Raw genomic sequence first — 25400 nt, forward strand, 5'->3', positions numbered from 1 at the left:
ACTAACAGTTAGGGCCTAGCAAGTGGAAGAATATGAAAATTTGTGCGTGGTATGTGGTGTTGCAGGTTGCATTAAACCCACAGATAGGGCCAGCTGAGACACACTGTATGTACATACCGTCTGAAGAGTGTGTTGTTAATAGAGTTAATAGTAAAGAAGTAATAAATTAAAACCTCATGCCTGGTGGTGAGATTCGACTGAATGAACAGTTAAACTGTAGTAAGTGATCAACTGTTTCCCCTTCATCATTTTGGGGGGCTTCTCAGCGAGAAAAAGTTTCGTAAAAGTTTGAAATTATATGAAAAATTTGTTGGAAAATTGCTAAGAGCTCTCACTCTCAATTAATAAATGAATGAAACCTTGTTATTTGCGTGTCATCAGTTACACTGCCTCAAGACAAGTTCTTTCTGACTGTAATACTTGTCTTATTTTGTTAAGCTTTTAACAGAAGATTATAGCTCTTAATGAGTAGATCATGACAGCATTTTAAATTCGGTCAACAATTAAACGAAATACTGAAATTCGGATTTTTGTTGCCCCTATGCTGCAACTGATACCAGGTTCCGGGATAGCGGCTTATTAATACAGATCAGCGCGCAGATGCCAGTTGCCCACTAATTTAAACTGACGACATTTTCAGCGTCTTAAACAATATTCATCACACGGCAGTTTGAACAGTCTCTGAACATCACTAGCGTCAAAACCTTCATGAACCCCTAGCGAGGAGACGGTGCACCTGCGACCTTTTTAACACTTTAAAAAATGTTTCTTTTTATCTCTTGTAAATACGTAGTTATTTAAACCCTGTATAGACATAATCAAAAAGATAGCAAGCAGTATAAAAACAAAAAATAACGAGAAAACAAGTCTCGTAACAAATAACAGGTAACCACATACAAATACCTTTTCACAGTGCAGCCACAAAAAATTCAAAAAATTACAGCATAAAACAATGAGCATTCGAAATACGAACAGTCTCAGGTTGTCGTAAATAGCTAGGAATTCTCGGATCCTAGTATAAAAAAGCGCAATGTAAGAAACTCAGCAATATGAATACAAGCGGCTGAGCAGACGGTCATAATAACAACTCCAGAAGTATCTCATTCAACGCACTCTTAAAGCTATGCTTTAGGAGAAAGACGTGTGTATTATAAATTTTATTATTCATGAGAAAACGAAACAAACAGGTCTCTCTCTCTCTCTCTCTCTCTCTCTCTCTCTGTGCGTGGGTGTGCGCGTACGTGCGTGCGTGCGTGCGTGTGTGTGTGTGTGTGTGTGTGTGTGTGTGTGTGTGTGTGTAGAAGAATCAAACGTAAGAATAGAGTCAAAAAGTAGCAAAAGTCAAGCCCCAGAATTTTAACCATATACAATGAGAATCATTGAGGAGGACATCGATTTTAGTTAGTACAGTAGCAGAACCTGTAATGTCGCTACCCGTCGCTAGTACAAAGGGAATCGAACCCTACATCTAGACAATAAACATGACATTTAGTTATAAAAGGTAAACAAATTCACCCATACATTTCAAATGTGGGTCATTAAACAGTCCAAAAACATTTACATGAAAGGCTTTAGTAATACATTATGTTTTTGTTATAACGTTACATCCAGTGTGGGCACGTACATTTTTATGTTTTTGACTTACGTTCTATTTTAGTAGTATCTCTTATAGAACAGGTGCGCTTGACAATGACCTCAAGTTTAAACTGTTCAGTAGTTCTAAACAAAGGCTTTATCGCGAATCATTTGGTAATGGCCATGTATTTCCTTGAATCTAATGTATTGTCTAGAAACCTGGACTGCCATAATGCAGTTGTTGACTTTCCGAAACTGCAGTTACACAAAATAGCACAGTTCCAGAATTTAAAATTTTTGATCACCAGTAACGAATTTTGTGGTTTTTTAGGAAATAATCACTGGCTGTTGATAAATAAAATTACGAAATAAACGTGTCATGTCATAGTTGGCTGGCGGGCCCCCCAGATGTTAAGCAGCTACATGGGAGAGATTTTCTTTATTCACACGCATTTGCGGCTTTCATTTCCACCGCGTGACTATATGTTCGTGTATTTGTGAGGTGTGGATGATCTATGACTGATGAAGAAGGAAGAGGGGAGAGAATTAAATTCGGTAATGACACATATTTCAGTATCTCGAATAGAATCCAAGAAGCCGCAGAGCCTAACATCCCATCCCAGGAAAGGATCGCCAAGCCATCACAGTGTCAGAAACGACGTAGAGATTTGGGATGTCCCATGATACTGCAGCACAGTCTGATGATCAGAAAGTGTACGATAACGGCTATCCTTCCCTTGTCGACAAAATTCTGATCCCGATAATTTCTTCCACCTCAACGTCTCCGAGCTGAACGACAGCACCGCATTAACATGCATCAGCCTACTCGGCTACGGAGGCGAAAACATCACGTGTCTTTGCCAGATGCATCCATGTCCTATTCGACGGACAGTCTCTAGGTGGTACCACTATAAATTTTTTTCCCAGGCCCCTTTACTGCTTTACATGTCGAGTCATCGACTTTATTCAGTCACACACTCTTACAGATACGCACGAACCCATAAAGCGTTTACATTTTTGTCTGTCATGTATTTTCCCGGGGACAGAATGAATGTTTCCAATTCACCGGTTACGGCCAAGGTTCTCAGGAGGGTTTTCGTGGTTGTAAGGCAAATAACGGAACCAGCAGACCAAGAACTCAAACAACCCACTCTAGTTCAGTAAAGAAAAAAAAGGAAACATGAGTACATAGAGTGGTTTATTCTACATACTAGTCACTTATCCGTTAGGTGTGGATGACTGAGAATTTGACATACGCTTGGGATTGTTGTACAGAGTAATTGTGAGATTTAGTATTGCTTTCGTGTGGTGCACAACTACTGCAGGGGATCTGTTACTAAGTTGTTGTCTCTAGAATTAGCCTATGATAGATGTGTTGACAATTTAACTAGGGCTGGTCATGGCTTAACTAACTGTATCACTTCAGCTTGGAATACTCTGAGGTGGTTAATGAATTTTTTATTGAGTGGGACACTAATGAACTTAATGCCGTTTATGCCGTAAGTCCCTGAGACATTGAAGTCTTGTCTAGAACACTCCCCATTTTGAATATCAGTACAAGTTGTGAACAGTTCTGGTTCATAATGTCATTTTGCAAACCAAAGATACGAATATACATATGGCTGGAGCATGATATAAAACAGTCTTCTCCGTAGCTAGCTTGGCAAGAAGGCTATAACATCAGCAGAATCAGAGGGCGAACCACTTATGATTGAATTATATTTAAAAACGTACTGAGCTGTTGTCACTAATTTTTGAAATTGGATCTGTCTTATTTTGGGGGCGTTAATCTAATTTCATAACAGATATATCAGAAAAAAGTGTTGTCTTTTAGTCGTCTATTATAAATTTTCTCAGCATTTTGATCGTGTGAGAAGACAGTAACTGCTTCGTTACTGCTGCTTCCATAAATTGTGGCGTCCTGTTTTCCATTTCTCTTAACTGATCAAATCATAGCACTCTCTGAAAGATGCAAGAGATTTTTCGAAAGTCTGAGAGTAAGCGGCGACTTTCTGTAAAAGGTAAGAGCACTTATCTTAGAATATTTGCTGGACCTTTCTAACGTGCAGGAAAAATAAAGGGAAATAGTTCAAAGGCGAAACATTTTCTTTTAGTTAATTTTGGATGACACAAATAAATATATATTTGACGGTCTGTATCACGAGAACCATAGGATACATATGCATTTTAATATATCAAATTTTATTTGATGTTAGATTGATTCAGAGCCGAAAGGGCACACTGCCCAAACCTTTCCCGTGATCCCTTGGACCTCAGTGTATGAGACCGACGCTTTGACAAGACAATCGAAAGGCAATTTAAATTTCAACTGAAAGCTGTGTTAGCGACAGATAGAGTGGGCTTTGCATCTCGTCTCGCCTTGTCACTTTGATCACAAACCGTTACACATAGGTATTAGACCTAACTCGTAGCTAATTGCTCCGTGCCACTGCTAGAGTTAGTGGTAGATTCGGAGCTGTCACTAGCTGCCTCTGAGAGTGTACTCGTTTCAGCTGATCCTTGAGGGGCAGTGGTGCTGGAAGCGCTGTCTGGGCTAGTAGTTTCAGAAGATTCGGACGGAGCACGTTCGGTAGAGGCGGGTGAGGATCCACCATTTTCAGTCGAGTCACCAGAAGAAGCCTCTGTGATAACGACAACAGATGGAGTGACTTCCGATGATCCAGTGGAGGTCGAAGCTTCTTCCGCGGCAGCAGGAGCACTTGTAGAGGAAGCAGTATCGACAGAAGCAATGGGACTGGGTTCTGTGGCGACTGGACTCGCACCGCTGTCTACAGCAGCAGGCGAAGTGGTTTCTCCGCCAGATTCGGAGGGTGCCGCTTCAGTGCTGGATACTGGGGCTTCACTGCTGGAAGCAGGTGCCATTTCGGTACTGCTGGAAGCGGGTGCCACTTCTGTACTGCTGGAAGCGGGTGCCACTTCTGTACTGCTGGAAGCGGGTGCCACTTCTGTAGTGGGTGAAGGCGATGCCTGTTCGGTACTCGGTGCCGCAGAGGCTACTTCGGAGGCGGCGGGTGCGGATGGGCTGGCTGCCGGTTCCACAGCTGGAGCCGAAGTGGAGGAGACGGCCACGTCGGGGACCGGCTGGGGTGTATCGGCGATGCTGTTGGTCTCTACCGCCGGCACGATCACTTCGGAGCGGCTACTCGCTTCGGAGTTTGGACCCGCTTCGGCAGGTGCGGCGCTGTCCTGTGTGCTGTCCGAGCTGCTGGAACTCGTGGAATTGTCAGCTTCGCCGCCAGCGGCTGCGTCGGCACCGGCGGCTGCGGCTGCGTCGGGTAGGCCGCGCGCCCACGGCGGCAGGAAAGCGTCCAGTGGGATGGAGCCGCCCAGCAGCGGCGCAGTGGCCGCCGGGAACACCACGGAGCTCTCCGCGGCGGCCTTGGCTCGCTCTGCCAGCGACCTGAAGGCGGGGCCCCCATCTGTCGCGTTCTCCGCCCCGCCAGACGCCAGCAGCCGCGTAAACTGCGACGCCTCGCTCAGCAGCTGACGCACCTCCGGCCCGGTCACGAACAGCACCTGGCTGTCAGCGGAGCCGTCGAGGAAAGCGGTGCGGTAGTAGAAGCCCTGGAAGCGGTTCTCCGGCGGAGGCGAGTAGGAGTAGTGCGTCTGCGAGATGGCGGGCTGCGCGGAGTAGTGAGTGGCGACTGCGGGCTGGGCCGAGTAGTGAGTCGCCACTGCCGGTTGAGCGGAGTAGTGCTGGTAGTAGGGCAGCGGCGGCGCCACGTACGCGAAGGGGGGCAGACCGAACACGCCGGCCAGCGCCGTGCGCGACAAGCACACTAGGATCACCTGCAACAGCAACCGTGCACTTCAACACCGAGCTCTGTCGTTCAATTACAAAATGAGGGCGAGCGAACTCGGTCGGGATCTGTTCAAAGAGACCACTAAGAAATTCGGCTTAAATGAATTTTCAGAACTGCGGAAGGTCTCATTCTGGTTGGCTGGGTGGGATTGGAACCTTGCTCCTCCCGAAAAAGAGTCCACGATCTTAACCACTACTCAATCTCGCTCAGTATTATAGTCTGCAATAATGTCATCGCTAACAAAACGACTAAAAAAAGCGTAGTACACTCATGGAAATGGTGTTACACCACGAACACATTGGCCGGACGCTACCAAAATGATACTCCAGCATTTCCATGGCTGGGGGATGTGTCTGTTAAACTTTCATCCTAATATGAGCTTATATTCAGTATTTTCAGCGCAGCAAAAAGCCGTTCCTACACTAAGGGAATCATGTGAGTACATGACGGTTATGGAATCGTGTTAGTACCTGATGGTTATTGGGTATGCGTAAAGTTACCGGAATTTTTCATATGGAGACTGTAACACAGCATACCAAGAGGAATTACACATGCAGCTTATCGACATCTTTCGGACTTTGAGAAAGGTCGAATTATTGGCAACAGAGAACTGGTGCAGCTTACGTACAGATCGCAGAATCTGTGTTGCAATAACTGGAGAACGAGTGGTGACGATGTGATGCACAACAATAGTGTGACAAGAAGAATAACTACACCACGAGAGGATCGTAGAATTGTTCGACTGCCTCTGACGAATAAACGTATGTCAACAGTCAAAAATCGGACAGTGATTACAGTCAGTGTGTCACTATGAACCTTCGGGAACAGAATACTGAAAGCTTCGCTGAGATATCATGTTGCAATGTGTCATGTACCATTGAAATGAAATGAGCGTATGGCATTGTGGGCCGGGAGTCCCCCATTCGGGGGAGTTCGGCCGCCGAGGGCAAGTACTTATTGCATTCGACGCCGCATTGGGCGACTTGCGCGTCGGAGATGGGGATGAAATGATGATGAGGACAACACAACACCCAGTCCCTGAGCGGAGAAAATCTTCTGCCCCAGCCGGGAATCGAACCCGGGCCCCTTGGCGTGGCATGCCGCCGCGCTGACCACTCAGCTAACGGGGGCGAACCATGTACCATTGACACCTCATCACAGACAACAGAGACTTGCATGGTGTAGAACTAATGTGGCGTTCTGTGGTGTTCATCAATGAGTATCGCTTCTTTTTTGTGACTGCCAGATCGATGCCGACAAGTTCGTGGGCGACCTGGCAGCAAGAAGCAGCGATTATTGAGACCACTACCTTTCCAGCTCTCGGAACCATGGTGTAGGGAGCTATTGGATATAGCACCAGGACCGATTTAGTACTTGCTGATGAGACGTTGAATGGTCGCCAGTATGTGTTAAGAATGGTGAAGACTGTTGTCATGCTCTTCATGATCAGGGCACAAAATGGCATATTTCAGGAGGATAATGCCCCACACCGCAGTTCACATCACAAAATCGTTGAGGAATGTACAAATTCTTGATTCGCCTACCTAGTCCTCCGATTTGTTAGTCATGGAGCAAGTATGGGATGCGATGGGAAGGTGTATACTTCCATACAGCCTCCAGGTAGCAATCTTCATGAACGTTAGGGAAATATTCCCAAAAAGAGCAAAAATTAGGTAAAATATACCCTAACTGAAGACAGAGTATGTAGTTACTGCAACAGTGCTGCACAAAACAGTTACGTCCAAACCAGTATTTTTGAAACCCGCTACTGTCATAAGTACACAACGCCCAGTTCCATGTTTGAGAACGGAACATCAGTTAATGCTTTTAGATTGAGTAAAGGTAGTTGAGACAGTGAACTGGATTTATTATTTTTCAGGATAATTGGCGCAGAAATCAGCTCAAACGTTGTCAGAGGCCATTCCGTCAATTATTCATAGACTATAGGACAACCATTCTAAACATTGCTTCAGAATGCAATAAGTTCAGTATGCAGCGTAAACGACAAGTTGCTCTTCGATTACCGATAGTTGGTATAGATGTCGAGAAGATACAGGATCCCGAGCTCATCATAAGTACCATCCAAGCTTGCTGCAGCTACCAGAGGGGCGATATACGAGGGCTGGAACTTTAATAGTGGGAAATGTTTATTTACAACTTATAGAAAATAGATAAATGTTTCAAAGTTTTATTGTCCATCAGAGTAGTCACCAGAATTGTGTATAACAAGTTGTCAGTGATGTGGAACTCGTAGGATAGCTTTAGCAGCGTCAGTTGTGTTGATAGTTCGAGAGGAGCGGTCTGTTTCCCGAATCTCTGTAACAGTTCTGAAACGAATGCCAAGAAGCGCTTCTTTCATCGTAGGAATTAAGTTGAAATCACAAGGGCTTAAGTCCTGGGACTGTGGTAGATAGCAGGCTGTGTTCCAAAAATGAACAGCTTAGAGAAAGAAGCGGCGACACTTTCTGCAGAATCCGCCCATCCTTTTGTAGGACAATGCCCGGTCTCATGTGGCACAACTTGCTACTGATTTGGTCGATCGATGAGGCTTGATTCCTGAGATGAAGGACTCACTTTATGGCATTCGTTTCAGAACTGTTTCAGGGATTCGTTAGGCAGTAGACCGCTCCACTCGATGTATCAACACATCTGACGGTGCTAAATGTGTCCTACGACTTCCACATTGCTGGCAAGGGGTTATACACAATGCTGGAGACTACTCTCAAGAGCAGGAAAACTTTGAAACATGTGTCTGCTTTGTGTACGTCGTAAATAAAAGTTTGCCACTATTAAAGTTCCAACCTTCGTAATTGATTACTGTGCGCAGAAGATTTAATTAAAATGATATTTATGTCAGTAAAATAATGTGTGCCTAAACTACAACTCCTTACAGGAGAGAGCGTTTCTAGTAGCCACGCAAATATGAACAATGAATTGGAGTGTGGTGGAGGATAATATTCTTCACATACGTGTTCCGATTTAGCTAGAAGTATGAAAGCATATATGTTATGATTTGCCATGGAGATGGATACCAGAATCGTCTATTGAATATCCTCGAAAGGGTCGAGGCAGTGACTGCATGTGACGTGGTATATCTTAGGATGGACGTATAGACCTCAAGTCTCCAGAATGAACTTTACATGGAACTCTAAACGGGTCTACAGAAATGACATTGTGAACGTCCTCATGTGGGTGCAAAATGTTCAAAAAAAAAATGGTTCAAATGGCTCTCAGCACTATGGGACTTAACATCTATGGTCATCAGTCCCCTAGAACTTAGAACTACTTAAACCTAACTAACCTAAGGACAGCACACAACACCCAGCCATCACGAGGCAGAGAAAATCCCTGACCCCGCCGGGAGTCGAACCCGGGAACCCGGGCGTGGGAAGCAAGATCGCTACCGCACGACCACGAGATGCGGGCGGTGCAAAATGTGAGGATTTCATTGTACAAGACGACTCTCGACCAAACAGGGTTTTAGATATGTGATCAAAAGTACCCGGACATCCCCAAAACATACTTTTTCATATTAGGTGCATTGTGCTGCCACCTACTGCCAGATGCTTCATATCAGTGACCTCAGTAGTCATTAGACATAGTGAGAGAGCAGAGTGGGGTGCTCCGCGGAACTCACGGGTTTCGAACGTTGTCAGGTGATTGGGTGTCACTTGCGTCATATGCCTTAATGCGAGATTTCCACACTCCTAAACATCCCTAGGTCCACTGTTTCCGATGTGATAGTGAAGTGGAAACGTGAAGGGACACATGCAGCACAAAAGCATACGGAAGAGGGTCATAATGTGTAATAGGCAGACATCTATCCAGACCATCACGCAGGAATTCCAAACTGCATCAGGAGCCACTGCAAGTACTATGGCAGTTAGGCGGGAGGTGAGAAAACTTGGATTTCATGGTCGAGCGGCTGCTCACGAGCCACACATCACGCCGGTAAATGCCAAACGATGTCTCGCTTGGTGTACTGAGCGTAAACATTGGACGATTGAACAGTGGAAAAACGTTGTGTCGAGTGACGAATCACAGTACACAATGTGGCGATCCGATGGCAGGGTGTGGGTATGGCGAATGCCCGGTAAACGTAATCGGTCAGCGTGTATAGTGCCAACAGTAAAATTCGGAGGCGGTGATGTTATGGTGTGGTCGTGTTTTTCATGGAGGGAGCTTGACCCCCTGTTGTTTTACGTGGCACTATCACAGCACGGGCCTACATTGATGTTTTAAACACCTTCTTGCTTCCCACTGTCGAAGAGCAATTCAGGGATGCCGATTGCATCTTTCAACACGGTCGAGCACCTGTTCATAATGCACAACCTGTGGCGTAGTGGTTACACGACAATAACATCCCTGTAATGGACTGGCCTGCAGGGAGTCCTGACCTGAATCCTACAGAACGCCTTTGCGATGTTTTGGAACGCCGACTTTGTGCCAGTCCTCACGGACCGATATCGATACCTCTCGTCAGTGCAGCACTCCGTGAAGAATGGGCTGTCATTCCCCAAGAAACCTTCCAGCACCTGATTGAACGTATGCCTGCGAGAATGGGAGCTGTCATCAGTGCTAAGGGTGGGCCAACACCATATTCAATTCCAGCACTACCACGGAGAGCGCCACGAACTTGTAAGTCACTTTCAGCCAGGTAAGTCACTTTTGATCGCATGGTGTACATTCAGAAGTAAACAATGGCGCCTATGGAAAGGACACATAGATCGACAGCCTGCGCTAGGGGGCATGTTACTGGTACCAGTCCCGTTCCTCAGACCCTTGAAGCGCAGAGAACTGCTTTATATCGAGAACGGCCTTCACTTACTATTTAGCTGGTAGATACCCTCATTCACACCTACACCGATGAGCCAAAATATTATGACCACTGCCGTGAGACTAAGTGCTGCCTGTTGGTCTTGAGGGCACGTGATACAGTAAGGGAAGTGTATATGCGGAGCAGAGACGGATGGGGAATCATTCTAGCGATGATAAATGGAACAAATGTGAAATCCATTTACATAAGCGACTTTGACAAAGGCCAGATTGGGTAGGCCGGCACCTGGGAATGAGCATTTCGGCAACGGCCAAGCTGGTCGGCTGTATGCATGCTATTGTCGTGAGCGTCTATGGAAAGTGATTTGAGGCTGATGAAACTACGAGAAGGCGTCATACCCCATCACATAACGTAGGTGTCTGAGGTTTGCCCGTTCTCTAAAGCAAAGTAGGCGGCGATTTGTGGCAGATCTGATGACAGAGTACAGTTCTGGAGCTCACAGTTCAGCGCACATTGTCGGACATGGTGTTCGGCAGCACAACTCCCCAGCTCGTTCTAATGTTGACCCAACAACATCATAAATTATGATTACAGTGTGCACAGGATCATCGATATTGGACAGTGGATAAATGGAATCGTTACACCAAGCCGAATGAATCACGTTTCTTGTTAAACCAGGTCGATGGTCGTGTTTGGATACGCCGTCATCTAGGCGAACGGCTGCTGGGAACATTCACCGCACTACGGACGCATGCCGGTGGTAGTAGTATTATTTTATGGACGACATTCACCTGGGCTTCCACGGGTCCTGTGGTAGTAATCGAAAGCACCGTGACAAGTAAGAACTACATGAACATTATTAGGGACCACCTGTACCCCATTATGCTTTATGTATTCTCCAACAGCGGTGGCATCTTCCAGCAGGATAACTGTCCGTGTCACAGGCTGCAGTGACTTGGGGAGCATGATAGTGAACTCATGTTGATCTCTCGGTCATGAAATTTGGCTTATCTGAACCCGATGAAACACATCTCGGACGCTATCGGGCACCAGCTCTGCGCACACAGACCACCGGCCCGTAAATTACGGAAATTGTTTGACTTCATGAAATCTTCCAAGCACTTATCGAATCCATGACACGCAGAATCACTGCCGTATTGCATTCCACACTTGGTCCAACAGGATTTTAAGCAGGTGGTTAAAATGTTTTGGCTCATCAGTCTATGTATGTAAGTATGTGTGTGTGTGTGTGTAGTTTTGCTTGTTGGGGTTATCACATTCAGTATTGACGTTATTTGTGTCATACCAAACTCATTTCAAATGTGTACTAGCTGAAATTATTCGTCGGAAACTATATTTTAGTGCATTAGTGGTGCTACTGTAGTTTCATTACGTTTTATCGTGAAACTTCCTGGCAGATTAAAACTGTGTGCCGGACCGAGACTCGAACTCGGGACCTTTGCCTTTCACGGGCAAGTGCTGTACCAACTGAGCCACCCAAGCACGACTCACGCCCCGTCCTCACAGCTTCACTTCTGCCAGTACACACTTCTGGAAACATCCCCCAGGCTGTGGCTAAGACATGTCTCCGCAATATCCTTTCTTTCAGGAGCGCTAGTTCTGCAAGGTTCGCAGGAGATCTTCTGTAAAGTTTGGAAGGTAGGAGACGAGGTACTGGCAGAAGTGAAGCTGTGAGGAGGGGGCGTGAGTCGTGCTTGGGTGGCTCAGTTGGTACAGCACTTACCCGCGAAAGGCAAAGGTCCCGAGTTCGACTCTCGGTCCGGCACACAGTTTTAATCTGCCAGAAAGTTTCATATCAGCGCACACTCAGCTGCAGAGTGAAAATCTCATTCAGGGAACGTTTTATCGTGTTATGCACATACCTTTATTAGTTATTGGTGTTCTGTGATTCCGCTTGATTCATGGAAACTTTTTACAACTCCATTAAGACACAAAAGGAGAAATACGGGGTGGTCAAAATAAAAGTGGCTCAGAAAATATTTATGTCACTGACACGGAATTGAACCTTGTTAATCAACAGGAGAACCGCCAATCGCAGAAAATCAGAAAACAGTTCCTCTGAGTTAATATGGGTAGAGGTCGTTCTTGGGAACCGGAAGAAAATAATAATTGGATCCTTTTAGCGACCTCCCAAGTCAGATGATCCAATTGCTGAAAGGTTCAAAGAAACTTTAGTCTAATTTCAAACATGTTCTCGACTTATACAATTATAAATGGTGGTGACTTCAATTCACCCTCGGTATGTCTGCGAAAATACATGTTTATATCCGGAGCTACGCATAAAACATCATCTGAAATTGCGCTAAACGCGTTCTCTGAAAATTATTTCGATTCATTGGTTCATGAGCCCACTCTAATAGTAAACGGTTGTGAAAACACACTTGACCTCTTAGCAACAAACAATCCTGGGCTAATAACGAGCATCAAAACGGATACAGGCATTAATGAACACAAGGTTGTCATAGCGAGACTGAATACCGCAACTCCCAAATCCTCCAAATACAAAAGAAAAATAAACCTATTCAAAAAAGCAGATGAAAGTTCCCTCGAAGCTTTCCTGAGAGACAACCTCCGCTCCTTCCAAATTAACAATGTAACTATAGATCAGATGTAGCTTGAATTGGAAGGAATAGTATCGACAGCAATTGAGAGATTTATGGCAAATAAATTAACAAAAGACGGAGTTGATACCCGTTAGTACACAAAACAGGTCAGAACACTGTTGCAGAAACAACCATGCCAACTTTAAACGAAGGCAAAATCCCCAAGACTGGCTAAGTTTTACAGAAGCTCAAAATTTAGTGTTAACTTCAATGCGAGATGCTTTTAATAGTTTCCACAATGAAGGCTCGAACGAAGCCTGGCAAAAAATCAAAAGACATTCTGGTCGTATGAAATGTATGCCAGCGGTAAGACACAATCAGTGCCTTCCCTGCGCGACAGCAATGGAAATACTACCGTTGACAGTGCTGCTAAAGCAAAGTTACTGAACACAACTTTTCGAAACTCCTTCACCAAAGAAGGCGAAGTAAATATTCCAGAATTCGAATCAAGTACAGCTGCCAACATGTGTAATTTAGAAGTAGATGTCCTAGGAGTAGTGAAGCACTTAATGAAACCAAGTCTTCATGTTCAGACTGTACACCAATTAGGCACTTTTCAGCGTATGCTGATGCAATAGGTCCGTTCGACGAAAGATCCATGCCCAAAGACTGGAAAGTTGTGTTCGAACATTTTGCATTGCCTCGAAGGGAACGGTCTATTGACACACAATCAACACGGATTTAGAAAACATCGTGCTGGTGAGACACAACTAGCTCTTTACTCACACGAAGTGTTGAGTGCTACCGAGAAGGGATTTCAAATTGATTCTGTATTTCTAGATTTCCAGAAGGCTTTTGACACTTTACTTCACAAGCCGCTTTTCATCAAATTGCATGCTTATGGAGTATCGTCTCAGTTACACTACTGGATTCGTGATTTCCCGTCAGGGAGGTCACAATTTGTCGTAACTGACGGAAAGTCATCGAGTAAAACAGAAGTGATTTCTGGGGTTACCCATGGTAGTTTTATAGGATCTCTGCTGTTCCTTATCTATATAAACGCCTTTGAAGACAGTCTGAGCAGCCGTCTTACGTCGTTTGAAAATGACGCTGTCGACTGTCGTCTAGTAAACTCATCAGAAAATCAGACCAAATTGCAAAACGTTTTAGAAAACGTATGTGTATGGTGCGAAAACAGCAATTGACCCTAAATAATGAAAAGTGTGGGGTCATTCACGTGAGTGCCAAAAGGAATCCGTTAAACTTCGGTTACACGATGAATCAATTATATCTAAAGGTCGTAAATTGAACCAGATACCTAGGAATCAGAATTACGAACAACTTAAATTGGAAGAATACGTGGAAGACGTTGTGGGGAAGGGGAACCAAAGACAGAACAATTACAAAATGCAACAGATCTACTAAAAAGCCGGCCGGTGGGGCCGAGCGGTTCTAGGCACTTCAGTCTGGAACCATGCGAGCGCTACGGTCGCAGGTTCGAATCCTGTCTCAGGCATGGATGTGTGTGATGTCCTTAGGTTAGTTAGGTTTAAGTAGTTCTAAGTCTAGGGGACTGATGACCTCAGATGTTAAGTCCCATAGTGCTTAGAGCCGTTTGAACGTTACTCTATCCTTGGGGAGCACGTCCATCCCCACATGCAGTTTGTTTTTCCTCGGCACAATGGCATCTACCAATAAGACAATGCAACGTATCACACAGCTCGCGGTGTACGTGCGTGGCTCGGAGGCACCAGGATGAGTTTACCGTGCATCCCGACCACCAAATTCCCCATATAAATCCAATCGAAAATTTGTGGGACTACCTCGATCGGTCTGTTCGCAAACAGTGGAGTCGCATGGCTCGATATCCCTGTCGGTACCTTCCAGAATCTCACTGACTATCTCGACGCACGTCCGCGCTGCAAAATGTGGTTATTCAAGCCTTTGACAGGTTGTCACATTAATGGGAGTGGGCCGTGTATTTGCCACTCTCTTAAAAGAGCACATTTAGGAGCGCTGTAGAGTGTAGGACTGCTACCAGGCGACAGTGAAGTCAGGTTTATGCACCAGTTGATTATATGGAACTAGTGTAGTAGGGTAAGTCGATACTGAGACGTGGCAGAATGGTAGAAAGAAGCTAACATGTTTCCACTTGCTCACCACTATATCGTGAAAGAAGTTTCCCGATTCGTTGGTGGAACAACGCGGATTGTCCATTGTGTCTACAAGGAACCGTGTACCATTCACTGGTATGTAACACGGCGTAAGAACAACGGTCGTAAAAGATCGTAACCGATGGTAACCGGAGACGAGTGTCATGGTGTTACGCCTTGTCAGTGACAATGGGTTTCAAACCCCACAAGATCTACTGCTGTCTGTGAATGCAGAGGTCCTGATCTTGTGTATAGTAACGCAGGTTCTATTTAGCTCCACTATTTAAACGCAATGTCGGAACAGTGCTTTGAGGAAAGCCAAGAAGCAATGGATTCTCATCCATTATCAAAAAGTAGCTATCAATTTGTATGAATGATAAGCCTTTTCAGTTCTTAATTCAGATCACTTGCCACTTTCTTTTATACGCAGTATTCACACGATACAGAGGAGGGAGAGTCTTTATCATACTGTGATTGTACCTAGTCTCATCCACTAAGACGATGTTAAAATTAATTCTCGTATTAATTAATTAAAACAATGTAAAGCAATGAAATGAGTTAATGTTAAAACTGTAATGATTAGGCTCTTGTCTACATTATTTACAGTATGCACTATCTACTGCAACATATTTACGAAATAAATCTTTCTTTGAACGTTTAAGTAGTGTGGCATATTGTACGTTTGTTGTTGAGGTAGGATTCCGAAGACGAATCAATGTCAGACTCACGCTGCTCGCAAATTCTCAGATAATAATTCAGCCTTCCTAGACAGAATGTAATGTGACTGTGTCTAAGTCCATGCAATGGAAGTACCTGCAACCATCGGTTTCATAATATACAGGATATTAGCAGTATAAGTGCAGATATTGTGATAATTGGTAGTTTAATTTGTACCCCACTCATTGCGTTAGTTGTTTTTTCTCTGCGTCTAACAGTCTTCCCGCAAATACGTCACGTAATTTGCTATCTGATGTTTTCTGCACGGCCGTAACTGTACCAGTAAGTGGACTTCACCTGTCAGTATAGATTTCCCGTTTTGTGTCCACGCGTCCACACTACAGTACCTGACCTGCTGCCCAGGGAAAAATAATATTAATGGCTTGCTCTCGCCACATGTGCTTGGAGGTACTAACCAACCTAAAAATATACTATTTCTAATAACTATGATTATTCATCTGTAAACGAAGTAAATACTGATGTAATGTTGTTCAGTACATTGTCCGCAGTCACCAATAAAAATATTTACATTTATAGCCTGTATAGGTAACTCAAAATGAAGCTGCATTGTACAGGGATGCTGCAATGTGTAACGAAACTGTTCTTCGTCAAGGACAGTAATCCCGAAACATATTGTTAATCAACCTCTAACCGCGTAATCGGGCTGCTTCCCAAGGAGTGAGATAATATCAGAGCCTGTCGCAACACAAAGCTGGAGTCAGAAACTTTCGGTAGTCCTAGCGGTTTCGGTATCCACGTACTGTCAACAGTTGAATGTAATATGTTCGCTTGCTGTTATAAACAATCTGTTACGACCTTCTTATTTGTCTTCAGCACTCTCGTTTGAAAATGCAATTTATATTTCTCCCTTTTTATCGCATATTCGGCGCTAAACGTCTCTAATACTGTACTGTCCGAAAACAGAGAGACGACAGAAGGTGGCTCTGAGCACTATGGGACTTAACATCTTAGGTCATCAGTCCCCTAGAACTTAGAACTACTTAAACCTAACTAACCTAAGGACATCACACAACACCCAGCCATCACGAGGCAGAGAAAATCCCTGACCCCGCCGGGAATCGAACCCGGGAACCCGGGCGTGGGAAGCGAGAACGCTACCGCACGACCACGAGATGCGACGACAGAAGGTCGCAAGCTCTTAGAAATGTGTAGCTTATGTTTCCTATAATTGTAATTTCTTCTCGGCAGGTAAATTAATTAATGTACAATGCATGTGGAAACTTAAAAGGGGTACGTGACACTGTCGTGATTGCCAGAACTTCACCTTTTTTTTTAGTATGTCTGTATTTATTTAATTTTGTTTGGGTGTAAAGCACCACCAACAAAGAGATCATTAGCGATGAAAGAGAGAATTGCACTACATCGTGGCCTTGTCGAAACAGCCGTCCGTGTATTTGCACGAAGTGATGTAGGATACCGCACAAAATATAGATCGGGATGGACAGATGTGAATTTGAAAACCCTGTCATATTCGGGCTCTTACGGTTGCTACTTTTTCGCTGGAAATGAAACAGTTTCATAAGACCTAATGGTCGAGGTTGATCAAATGTCTTTGCACAGGATAGTAACTTTTATTATATGAAACTGAATATCTAATTAGAAATTCCAGGTTTCGAGTAAACAATACGATGCGGTTGCACTACTGTCGATGAAAACAGTACGATTTTTTTTTCGAATGGTGTAATTATGTAGGTTGTATGTTACATTATGCGTTACAGAAGACAAGTGACACTACTTGCAAGAATTCATAAAGGACAATTACAAGGATGAATCCAAAAGTACGGGCACAAGACCTTTCATGGTAAAACGCTGATACACTGTGTTATGGAAATGGCACTTGCTGCTTTCCAGCATAATAGCTATACTTGACCAAACATTTGTTTCACGGGTTTCAGGAACTATCCTCTCGCGTGAAGCACGACACGCCTTCTTCACATACGATAGGTACAATTATTTGATCCTGTATTCCTACATTTCCGAAACGTGTTCGACACATTGTCGACTGGTACTGAGTATTTTCTTAGATGTGTGAATATAACGTCCAGAGTGTCTGAGTGAAGCGTCATGTGCCAGCCGGCAGCGGTGGCCGAGAGGTTCTAGGCGCTTCAGTCGGGAACCGCGCGACTGCTACGGTCGCATGTTCGAATCCTGCCTCGGCCATGGATGTGTGTGATGTCCTTAGATAAGTTAGGTTTAAGTAGTTCTAAGTTCTAGGGGACTGATGACCTCAGATGTTACGTCCCATAGCGCTCAGAGCCATTTGAACCATTTCGTTATGTACCCGATGATGTTCTCAACATACATAAACGATTTATCGCTTACTGTCATAAACACTATTATTATTCGCTGACAATGATGTTGTCACTGGGTGAAGAGCCGATTTCGGAAGTACTACGCGCAACTATGATACCTACAACATACGGCTGACGTAGATATCGTAAGAATAAGATACAGGTTGACAATTATTGAACTGCACTCCTGGAAATGGAAAAAAGAACACATTGACACCGGTGTGTCAGACCCACCATACTTGCTCCGGACACTGCGAGAGGGCTGTACAAGCAATGATCACACGCACGGCACAGCGGACGCACCAGGAACCGCGGTGTTGGCCGTCGAATGGCGCTAGCTGCGCAGCATTTGTGCACCGCCGCCGTCAGTGTCAGCCAGTTTGCCGTGGCATACGGAGCTCCATCGCAGTCTTTAACACTGGTAGCATGCCGCGACAGCGTGGACGTGAACCGTATGTGCAGTTGACGGACTTTGAGCGAGGGCGTATAGTGGGCATGCGGGAGGCCGGGTGGACGTACCGCCGAATTGCTCAACACGTGGGGCGTGAGGTCTCCACAGTACATCGATGTTGTCGCCAGTGGTCGGCGGAAGGTGCACGTGCCCGTCGACCTGGGACCGGACCGCAGCGACGCACGGATGCACGCCAAGACCGTAGGATCCTACGCAGTGCCGTAGGGGACCGCACCGCCACTTCCCAGCAAATTAGGGACACTGTTGCTCCTGGGGTATCGGCGAGGACCATTCGCAACCGTCTCCATGAAGCTGGGCTACGGTCCCGCACACCGTTAGGCCGTCTTCCGCTCTCGCCCCAATATCGTGCAGCCCGCCTCCAGTGGTGTCGCGACAGGCGTGAATGGAGGGACGAATGGAGACGTGTCGTCTTCAGCGATGAAGTCGCTTCTGCCTTGGTGCCAATGATGGTCGTATGCGTGTTTGGCGCCGTGCAGGTGAGCGCCACAATCAGGACTGCATACGACCGAGGCACACAGGGCCAACACCCGGCATCATGGTGTGTGGAGCGATCTCCTACACTGGCCGTACACCACTGGTGATCGTCGAGGGGACACTGAATAGTGCACGGTACATCCAAACCGTCATCGAACCCATCGTTCTACCATTCCTAGACCGGCAAGGGAACTTGCTGTTCCAACAGGACAATGCACGTCCGCATGTATCCCGTGCCACCCAACGTGCTCTAGAAGGTGTAAGTCAACTACCCTGGCCAGCAAGATCTCCGCGTCTGTCCCCCATTGAGCATGTTTGGGACTGGATGAAGCGTCGTCTCACGCGGTCTGCACGTCCAGCACGAACGCTGGTCCAACTGAGGCGCCAGGTGGAAATGGCATGGCAAGCCGTTCCACAGGACTACATCCAGCATCTCTACGATCGTCTCCATGGGAGAATAGCAGCCTGCATTGCTGCGAAAGGTGGATATACACTGTACTAGTGCCGACATTGTGCATGCTCTGTTGCCTGTGTCTATGTGCCTGTGGTTCTGTCAGTGTGATCATGTGATGTATCTGACCCCAGGAATGTGTCAATAAAGTTTCCCCTTCCTGGGACAATGAATTCACGGTGTTCTTATTTCAATTTCCAGGAGTGTATATGAAATAAAACCGTCATAACTTCTGAACATTTTGCATTAGGACGTTCAAAGTGCACGGTTGGCCGCGGGGCATGATGGGAATTAGTATGCGCTGTATGGTTTGGTTTAGCGACGAAGCCTACTTTCATTTGGATGGGTTCATGAATAAGCAAAGTTGGCGCATTTAGGCACTGAGAATCCACATTACGCGACTGAGAAGTCTCTTCACCCTCAACAGGTGACTGTGTGGTGTGCGATGTCCAGTCGCGGAATAATCGGTGTTATGTTCCTTGATGGCACGGTGATTACCGAACGGAACGCGAAGGATTTAGAAGATGATTGCGACTCGTTTTTGTGGGGCTATATTAAAGACAAGGTGTACAGCAATAACCCCAAAACCATTGCTGAGCTGAAAACAGCTATTCAAGTCATCGACAGCATCGATGTTCCAACACTTCAACGAGTCATGCAGGATTTCGCTGTTCGTCTGCGCCACATGATTACCAATTATGGCAGGTATATCGAACATGTCATGACCTAAATCCGAATATCTGTAGTGACGTTACAAGTTGAATAAAGTGTGTGCACGCCGTAGTTTGTAACTAAGTTGTAACTAAGTTTTTTATATTGTTCAATAATTGTCAGCCTGTAAGAGATATAAAGGCGCACACCGAGGCATGCATACGATAATACATGCATACATTAACACCACAGTGCATCTGTAGGACATTGCAAGAATGGGAATATTCCCCATGTCGACGCCATACTCATCGACAATGGTCGTCTGGGGTAGTGCAGAGCCGCGATTCATCGCTCAAAACACTGGAACGATATTCATCAGCAGTCCATACTTCCGGGTCGCAGCATCATGCAAACTCTGTCGTTTGTGTTGTGTTAGTGACAGCCTACGCATGGGATGTTAATTTCTACTACTAGTCTTCGACCAGTGGTACGGCATGGCACAGTGTCTTGCATGGAGTTCATTACTAGTTCTCAGATGGCAGGTACAGATGTTAAAGAGTTCTGATGTGCTTGTGGAGGTCAGACGTAGTCGAGCGGAACACTGATGACGAGTATGCCTGCCCCCACTTTCCCAGTCCAGGATCGGGCTACTGTCACATCCCAGTGTCCCACAAACTGGATACTGTACGATTCGACCAGCCAGCCAAATGGAGACCCACAATCGGGCTCCTTTCAAGCATGTCAAGCGCAAATAATGCTGTCTTAAACGAGTACACGGCATCTCCGTGTCCTATACAGTAATCACTCAGCATTTAACACTTTACACATTCCTTATATACTCTACGAGGCCTGGTAGAAACACTAAACACGAACAACACTAATGCACTCTGATGGCTGTTCTATCTATCACAGTGGGTTTCAAGTCTAATGATTTACATATCCGCGTATTCTATGTGTACGAAGTTGGACTTACATCCGACCTGTGTTCTGGGTGCTTCACTTTTTTTGTCAGCCGGAACTTTATGACCACCGACCTACTATGGATGTAGACCCATCCAGGCGATAGCAGCGTCACTGGGCGAGAAATGACTGCTAGTCAGATACGCGCACCGTGCATGTAGTATCAGTGAGCGTGCTGTCCGTGTGTAGAATATGGAAGGAGGGCGACCGAGGGCAGATTGTAATGGCCCGGACGCTTGGCACGAGCATTTCGGAAACTGCACGATTTGTCAGGTGTTCGAGGAGTGCTGTGGTGAGTGTTTCACACATGTGGCGAAATCAAGGTGAAACCACGTCCAGATATCGTGGGGTCGGGAGGCCATCCCTCATTACAGATGCCGGACCTTTAATGCTGGGCAGAGTACAAGTGTGTCTGAACACACAGTGCACTGAATACTCCTAAAGATGGGCCTCCGCAGCCGACGACCCATGCATGTGCCGAAGTTAACACCACATCGGCAACTTCGACTGAAATGGACACATGACTATCGACACTGGACGTTGGTGTTATAACCAGGAATAACACAATAACCTCGTCAGTCTGGTTTATTAAATCACAAATCACTTTTTAACAATTATGTTAGCCAAGCGTCTACCCAGGCTCACACTCAGAAGTAATGCATATTTAAAGTTTGGTTATACCAATGTCCAAATGTGCATGGTGGGGTGCACGTCCCGTAATTATTCCCAAGTCCAGTTAAGTTTAGTCTCTCCAAGTGAAGTTGCTAGATTTCCGCCGAGCAGCCAGGTAACCTCGAGTGGTGCGGCGAGTCATCCACAAGCAGCTGGAACACGGCGTACTGCACTTCCCGATGAGAACTGTCGTTCGCGGCGGCGGCCGGGTTTATATAAGGCTTGTTAGTTAATGGAGCCGTCGGCTGGGGTCGCTGTTTTCCAGGGAAAACCAATCGCAATGTTTCCTGGCGTAGCCACTTGCTGTGTGCTGACAAACGCGCGCGCGCGAAGGCGGCCAGCGATGGTAGCCGCGAGCCGCCCGGAGAAGTGCGGCCAGCGACGTATTTCTCGGCCACGTAAGGGAGCGTGCGTGTGAAGACGGCCAGCGATGGAAGCAGCGGGCCGCCCAGAGAAGTGCGGCCAGCGATGTGTTTGGCGGCCGCGTACTGGAGCGCGTTGTTCGGTGTTTGTTAGAAGTGGTGTATACCACAGTTGGTGCAATGGCAGAGCGTTGCATGGTCTGATGAATCCGGTACCTTCTTCATCATGCCGATGGAAGGGCACGAATCCGTCGTCCGTCGTCTTCCAAGGGAGCTGCTCCTTGACACCTGTACTGCGGGATGGAGACAAGCTGGCGGAGGCTCCATTATGCTCTGGGGAACAATCACGTTGGCATCCATGGCTCCAGTGGAGCTCGTGCAAGGCATCATGAAGGCCAATGAGTATCGTACACTGGTTGCAGACCACATACGATCATGTAGACCACATACGATCATGACAATAATGTTTCCCGATGGAACTGGATTTTTCAACAAGATAATGCTCAGTTTCGCAGGGCCATGAGTGTGATGGAGTGGTTCGAGGAACACAGCGGCTAGTTCCAATTGATGTGTTTGATCCCCAACTTTCCAGATATGAACTCTATGGAATACATCTGGGATTCCCGGAATTTATGGGAATTAGGTGACTGGTGTGTGTAGATGTGGTGGCAACTCCCTCCAGCGACCTACCAAGGCCTCAATGCTTCCATGCCACGACGCGCCGCCGCTGTTATCCGTGCCAAAGGTGGATATGTCAGTGGTTAGGTAGGTAGTTATGATGTTCTGCCTGACCAATGTATATCGTTGTCTTTCTCAGTTTTTGAATTGTGGTAGCGCTTCCCTGTATCCCCTAAGCTTGGAATTCATCTTACAAATACGGTGAGCGTCGGTTTTTTTTCTAGGTGCGTACTTGAACCGATACAACCTATGAGCTCCCATACACATGTACCAAAATCGTATCTGGGAATACTGTATCCGTGTGCAGTGCTATGTCGCTAGAAATGATCAATGATGCTCTTCAACTCGTAAAAACAAATTGCCTGCACGTGAGGACTGACTGCGTAAGTGTACATGTCACGTCATCTGCAGTGCGTTACTGGAGTTTCAGATTGACACATCTGCCATTCTCCACAATGCCTGAAGGCTTACAACACCATCACGGAAACACTCTGCACATGTCGACGTATATACATCAAGATGGTGAAACCTTCACTGAGTAATAATTTCCCTAAATCGCTTAAGACAAATGGTTTATTTGAAACGACACGACCGATTTCCTTCTCCATCCTTCCTTAATCCGAGCTTGTGCTCCATCTCTACTGACCGTTAAACACTAAACTTCTTCCTTTCGCACCCATCAAATTTATATCATTCCCTTGCAGGCACGTCAAGGAGGCGTGCTAAACTTCTATACTGGTAAAGTGTTTTCTTATTAGTAGGTACCATGTTGGGACATCCTATCAGAGATATTTCTCGTGTTTTGGCGTACTTTATGTCATGATGCTTCAGTAAAAGTAAGTTTTTCGTTGGTGACGACTGCTTAAGGTCATTACTGCACGGTTTTCTGTGAGAACCCATCCCCATATATGTTCAGACGACGAAAATTCTATCGAATAGACAGATCAGAGGAAGAACAGGATTCTTTACTCTGCAAATAAAGTCTTAAAGTTACACTACGTAGTGACAAAAACTTTCCAGTAAAAATTGGGATTTCTTTCATTTAAGATAGTGCCTACTTCTGATATGGCCAGAATGCCGTAGCAGTCTGTTTGCAGTGGCATTCCACGCCAGCGCACTTGCCACTGGTTCAGCACGATAACCCAAAATAGTGTGTTCCGGTGGAGCGGCATTCAAATTCGCGTTAGACCATCCACATTTCAGTTTTACATGGTTATGATAAGCCAGTGAAAGAGACTTAATGAATGGTTCCTGCGGTGTCCTCCAGTAGATGTGGAACGATATAAGCGGACGCACAGTTCTGGTCAGACAGACTGCATCTACAGTTAGTGCGATAGCATCAACGCTGCCTTAAGACAGCACTAGACCGTGACAACAGTCGTTACCTAGAGGTGGGCTGTGTATGCTGAGAAGCCAGAGTATTATGACCACTGCCCACCGCGACGTTTGATTTCGCCTGATGGCGTTGTCGGCACGTGACGCGGTACCAAAGAGTGTAAGCGGAGCAGACACGGACAGGGATCACTCTAGCGAAGATATGGGCTGCGGATAGGGGAATACATTGAGATAAGCGACTTTTACAAAGGGCATAGCCTGTGAACGGATATATCGAAAACGGCGAATCTGGTCGAATGTTCACGTGCCTCTGTCGTGGACATCTACAGAAAGACGTAGATGGACAGTGAAACTACCACTAAGCACTAAATGGTTGGACGTCCACGACTCTTCAAAAACGGGGGGTTCGGACGGTTGTGTGCTCTGTAAAGTAGAACAGAGGGTGATCTATGGCATCTCTGCCGAAAGAGCACAATGCTGGTGCACCCATAAGTGTTTCGGAGCACACAGTTCATCGTACATTATTGAAGATGGAGCTCCGCAGCAGACCACTCATATGTGTTTACATGCTTGCCCAGCGACATCGTTAATTACGATTGTAGTGGGCACGGGGCCATCGGTATTCGACAGCCGATCAATGGAAACATGTCGGATCTTCGGGTAAACCACATTTTTGCTACATTAGGTCGATGGCCGTCTCCACAAACGCCGTCATCGAGGTGAACGGCGGCTCGAAACGTGCAGTGCGCCACGTATGCAGGCTGGTGGGAGCAGTATTATGCTATGGGAGAGATTCTCCTGCGCTTGTTGGGACCTATGGTACTGATCTAAACACGCTGACAGCTGCGAACTACCTCCATTCCTTCTGCTTGATGTCTTCCCAAAATGCGATGTCATCTTTCAGCAGTATAACTGTCCGTATCTCGGACTCAGAACTATGCTGTAGTGCTTTGAGGAGCACTGCAGTGAAATCAAGTTGATGTCTCGGCGACCAAATTCGCCTAATGTAAATCCAATGGAACCCATTTGGGTCGCTATCGGGTGCCATCATCACGTCCGCAGATCAATGGCTAGTTATTTACACAAACTGCATGACCTGTGGGGAGACATCTAACGCCATATACAAATCTACCAACAAACTGTCTGATCCCTGATGCCCAGAATCGCTGGTGTATTTCGTTCCAAAGATGGACAAACAAGCTTTTAAGCAGGCGGTCATAATTTTTTGGCTTATCAGTGTAGTTGCTGCGTGCACGCAAGCCATTTAATAACGGCAACTACTTTCGGTAGAAGGGGGTTCCATTTCCCCCTCCCCACCACATTAAGCTCACCGGACAAAAAATTTATCATCCCTAGAGAAATCATTACAAGCATCGTTTAATTCCGTTTAATTCAGTCCCTGGACTTGATAGACGCCTGGATT

The 25400-nt window shown here is 45.9% G+C and overlaps 1 protein-coding gene across 1 annotated transcript in view; it reads right to left on the reverse strand.

Annotated features, from left to right (window-relative positions):
• Nucleotides 1-3693: 3693 nt before the first annotated feature.
• LOC124556453 (flocculation protein FLO11-like) overlaps nt 3694-25400 on the reverse strand; it is a 43641-nt gene continuing 21934 nt past the window's right edge. The window contains exon 2 of the mRNA XM_047130404.1: nt 3694-5385. Within this exon, the coding sequence (XP_046986360.1) occupies nt 3997-5385 (1389 nt within the window). The 3' untranslated portion in view covers nt 3694-3996. The remainder of the gene's footprint in view (nt 5386-25400) is intronic.

This window comes from Schistocerca americana, chromosome X (genome assembly GCF_021461395.2).
Source record: "Schistocerca americana isolate TAMUIC-IGC-003095 chromosome X, iqSchAmer2.1, whole genome shotgun sequence".
NCBI classification, from domain to species: Eukaryota; Metazoa; Arthropoda; class Insecta; order Orthoptera; family Acrididae; genus Schistocerca; species Schistocerca americana.